Source organism: Epinephelus moara, chromosome 17 (assembly GCF_006386435.1).
Source record: "Epinephelus moara isolate mb chromosome 17, YSFRI_EMoa_1.0, whole genome shotgun sequence".
Lineage (NCBI taxonomy): Eukaryota > Metazoa > Chordata > Actinopteri > Perciformes > Serranidae > Epinephelus > Epinephelus moara.
The window spans coordinates 21380641-21384235 of record NC_065522.1 but is presented as its reverse complement, the minus strand read 5'-3'; the positions used below and the strand labels follow the sequence as shown (position 1 = coordinate 21384235).

The 3595-nt window shown below is 37.3% G+C and overlaps 1 protein-coding gene across 1 annotated transcript; it reads left to right on the top strand.

Moving 5' to 3' along the window:
- si:ch1073-220m6.1 (T-lymphocyte surface antigen Ly-9) lies at positions 1-3178 on the top strand. Its single transcript, XM_050067240.1, has 5 exons — positions 1-89; positions 529-822; positions 1464-1718; positions 1861-2015; positions 2262-3178. Exons 1-5 carry the CDS (start codon positions 56-58, stop codon positions 2652-2654), a joined length of 1131 nt encoding a protein of 376 aa, XP_049923197.1. The 5' UTR covers positions 1-55; the 3' UTR covers positions 2655-3178.
- The last annotated feature ends 417 nt before the right edge of the window (positions 3179-3595 follow it).

Below are 3595 nucleotides of genomic sequence, written 5' to 3'. Positions count from 1 at the left end.
TGTTAACAATTTCCTGCACATTGACTGTGTGCAAAGGATTTTGAGGGGACTGAAAATGTTTCTTCTTCTGAGTTGTTGGATTATTGCAGGTAAGAAATAAATATTTCCATATGCATGTTAAATGTCTAGACGAGAGGATCTATTTTTTTTTTTTTTTTAACTAGATAAGGTTTCATGAAGTCAAACTCTGTGACACTGTGTTTAATGCAGTTAAGTCTTGTTTGCCATATGCAGAAGATATTTTTTATAAAGTTATTTCAAGGAATTTATTATTTTTGAGTTAAGTAGCTCTTAGCTCTTTAGCCTTTGTGCTTCTGGTTCTTATGGTTTTGAAATCTGTAAGTTCATCAAAGGCATCCTTACTAATGCTTTGTTACAGGTGCATTTAGCATTTTCTATTAGTTAAAGAAGCCAAAACAGACCTTATATCAGTGTCTGTCCTGCAAACACTAAATAAGTAAATAAGAAATAAAACAAGGGAAGGGATTTTGTTTTTTTTAAATGATTTTATCTAATGTTTCCTGTCAGGTGTTTCAGCAGAGGACCCACCAACGATGCACTACAGCGAGAGAAACAGCTCTTTATGTCTAAAAATCAGAAAACCACCACCACATAAAGACATCAAGTGGCGTTTTAATGAGAAAGTCATTGTTATGCAGATGAACGTCACACCTAAGTACATAGGTAAAGTGAATTATAATCCACAGGACCACTCCGTGTGTATCAACAAGCTCAACGACACAGACAGTGGCAGCTATCAAGTTTCAGTCACTGATCGGAATTATGATGAATCAGTGGAGAAACACATACTGATTGTTGAAGGTAAGATCTGAATGCTTCTCTTGTCTTTAGCCAGTGTATGGGTCTTCTTGGTCTGCAGATTTCATTGTTAAGGTTATTATGGCAGTCCTTATGATACATGTTTCTTTAACTTGCAGTATTTAGCGCAAGACCACCTTCAAGATTTTCTCAAACCTTTCATTACATGAATATAATACATCAGACACCCCTTTAATACATAAACCATGTTTTTTTTCCTACATTGTTACATAGTTGGCATCCACCAGTGTAACTCCCTGTTTATGTTCATGTTAGTATTTCAAACAATATGTGTAAATTAAAGTCTCAGTCATAATTTCAGATCTTTTATTTGCCTATATATCTATGATAAAGACCACATGGCTCGAACCTTCATGAAAATTTTGTGTTACCAGAACCGGCTGCTGGCATTGAAAGTATAGACAAAGCCTAGGTATGCTGGGATACTTTAGGGACACTCAATGGCCAGGGAAATAAAGAAAAAAAAAATACTTAAAACATGCATGCATGTATGTATAGTGGAGGCTTTATCTGAATCTGTGTTGGTACAAATTTATTGATGTTGTTATTCCTACTGGTTGCCACCAGAGGGTGCCAATAAATCACCCAATGCCTCAATCTCTCTGTTTGGGTGGGTGTTGCAGAAACTGTTCCCACACCTGTCATTAGGATGTCAGGGCAGCACTCCAACCTGTCTGCTGGATTCTGCAACATCACAGTCAACTGCTCCATCCAGGACGACTGGGTGTGGTCTGTCTGCGATGAAGACAGTTGCACAACATCTCAGAGATCACTGAGGAAGGTCAACATCACCATCTCAACCGAAAACAGATCTATTGTGTGTAGTGGCAACAACCATGTCAGCACAAGCAATGTTTCTGAAAGCATAGAGGCAAGGTGTAAGTATTTTTTATTTCTTTATTTAAGGCTCACTCAATGACTGTCAAACTCTAAATCAAGAGAGTAATATTCAGTCTTTTTTTCCTGGTCTCATCATATTTAAAATTCTATTTGCTAATATGTGTTTCCATGTCTTGACAGGCTCAAGAAAATCCAATTCTGAACACGAGGAGACATCAGAACCACCCACTGTACAAATAATAGTTATTGCAGTGTGTGTGTTCTTCGGTGTTTCTCTCTTCTGTGCTGTGTGTGTGGCCAAGGGACTTTTTTCAACAGGCCGTAACTCCTTTCAGGTAAGCAGGATTTATCAAGCAATACATCTTCATCTTTGAAATGTAACTGAGTATGTAAAATCAAAAGAACCGGATGACAAAATGTTGTATTCCTTTCTGAACAAAAATATATATATATTGTTTTGTGATCACAACTGAAACAATTATTCAAGATGTGAAATTGAGTTTTACCTCAATGTTGGATAGTCACAGTAGTTTTTTTATTTTTTACAATACTAAAAACATATTGTGCTTCATTATTTCTAGGGTCAGACATCTTCTGCTCAGTTAATAGAAAACCAGCCAGTGGATGCACAGCCACAGCCTGCACAGAGAGTCTCTACCTCTTCTACCTCCAGTCAAGCTGAGGCCTCTTATGAAAACGTGGATACGTCACAGCCCTGCCAGACCAGCAGCCCAACCATCAGCCCAAGAGAGGGCTTGGGATCTGCGCAAAGTCAGAAAGTAGATACTGTGTACAGCATTTTACAGGCACCAAATGTGACTTCCTCGCTAGGCAAAGTTGACGGCAGTGAAAATACGAAAGGACCCAAGGACGTACAAGAGGCATCGCCGTCTCAGTATGCCATCCTGGACGAGGCACAGCACCCTGCAAAAATTGACACAGTGTACAGTGTGTTGCAAAAGCCAAAAATCTGAAGTCACAGCACCACCGATATGTCAAATTTTCAGAAGACATGAGAAGATGAACGTGACAAGTTAGACTCTGTTAGTTGAGCAGGTTAGACTCTGTGAAAGCCAGAATTATGATATTGATGTTCATTCAGTATTCACTTGAAACTGGAGGACACTTCTTTCGTGATTTTCCAATTTTTTTTTTTTTTTTTTTTTTTTTTTTAACAGTTTTTTAGTATTGTGGTATTTGTATTTTTCCAGAAGAGATGAGAAGCTCATTTATATTTTTTCTTTACATGAAAAAGCAATCAAACAAAAAAAAAAAACTCATTCATTCGTCAAGTCATTCGTGAATGACTCGCCACTATAACATGTTTTTTTAACAGACTTCTTTGGATTGTTGCACCCTAAAATGCCTGATTTCAAAGGCAGATTTTCAAAAAAAAAAAAAAAAAAGCACTGCATGTTGTTATGTCTTTGGGCATTACTTTCTTTTTTTCTTTTTTCAATGAAATTGCGAGAGCAAGGGAAAATGCTGAAAAACTTTTTTTTTTTTAAATTTATAATTAATTAAAAATTAAAGGCAACTTGTTCCAGTCTGAAAAAAACACAGCTAACCATGCATATTTAGCCTAACTCACCTTGATTCTTGTAGCATGTTTTGATGATTTGTCTTGTCAGTTGTCCATGCACTCAGCCATTCTCTACATGTGTTTTGTGGTAGAAGAATCTTTGTCAAACGTTGTGGTTTGTGTTCCACCACAATTTTGCACACAGTGCAAAATAGTTAACCCCTGTTTTCCTGCAGAATATCAGGGATTTGCCTTGCATGATCTTTACCAGTGGTATTTGTTGGTAAATGTGAGACGTTTGTGTTGCACGTCTGCATCTTCACAAGTGGATAGAAGGAAATGAGTTTGGGGATGACATGCAGGGTACTGCTATGATTCGTAAAACTAATGGAG

What these genes read in the sequence shown, in the direction of transcription:
- si:ch1073-220m6.1 (XM_050067240.1), top strand. Translation starts at nt 56, where the DNA reads ATGTTTCTTCTTCTGAGTTGTTGGATTATTGCAG. An exon ending in TGAAAGCATAGAGGCAAGGT is followed by an intron (nt 1,719 to 1,860) that starts GTAAGTATTTTT and finishes ATGTCTTGACAG; the next exon opens with GCTCAAGAAAATCCAATTCT. An exon ending in CAGGCCGTAACTCCTTTCAG is followed by an intron (nt 2,016 to 2,261) that starts GTAAGCAGGATT and finishes CATTATTTCTAG; the next exon opens with GGTCAGACATCTTCTGCTCA.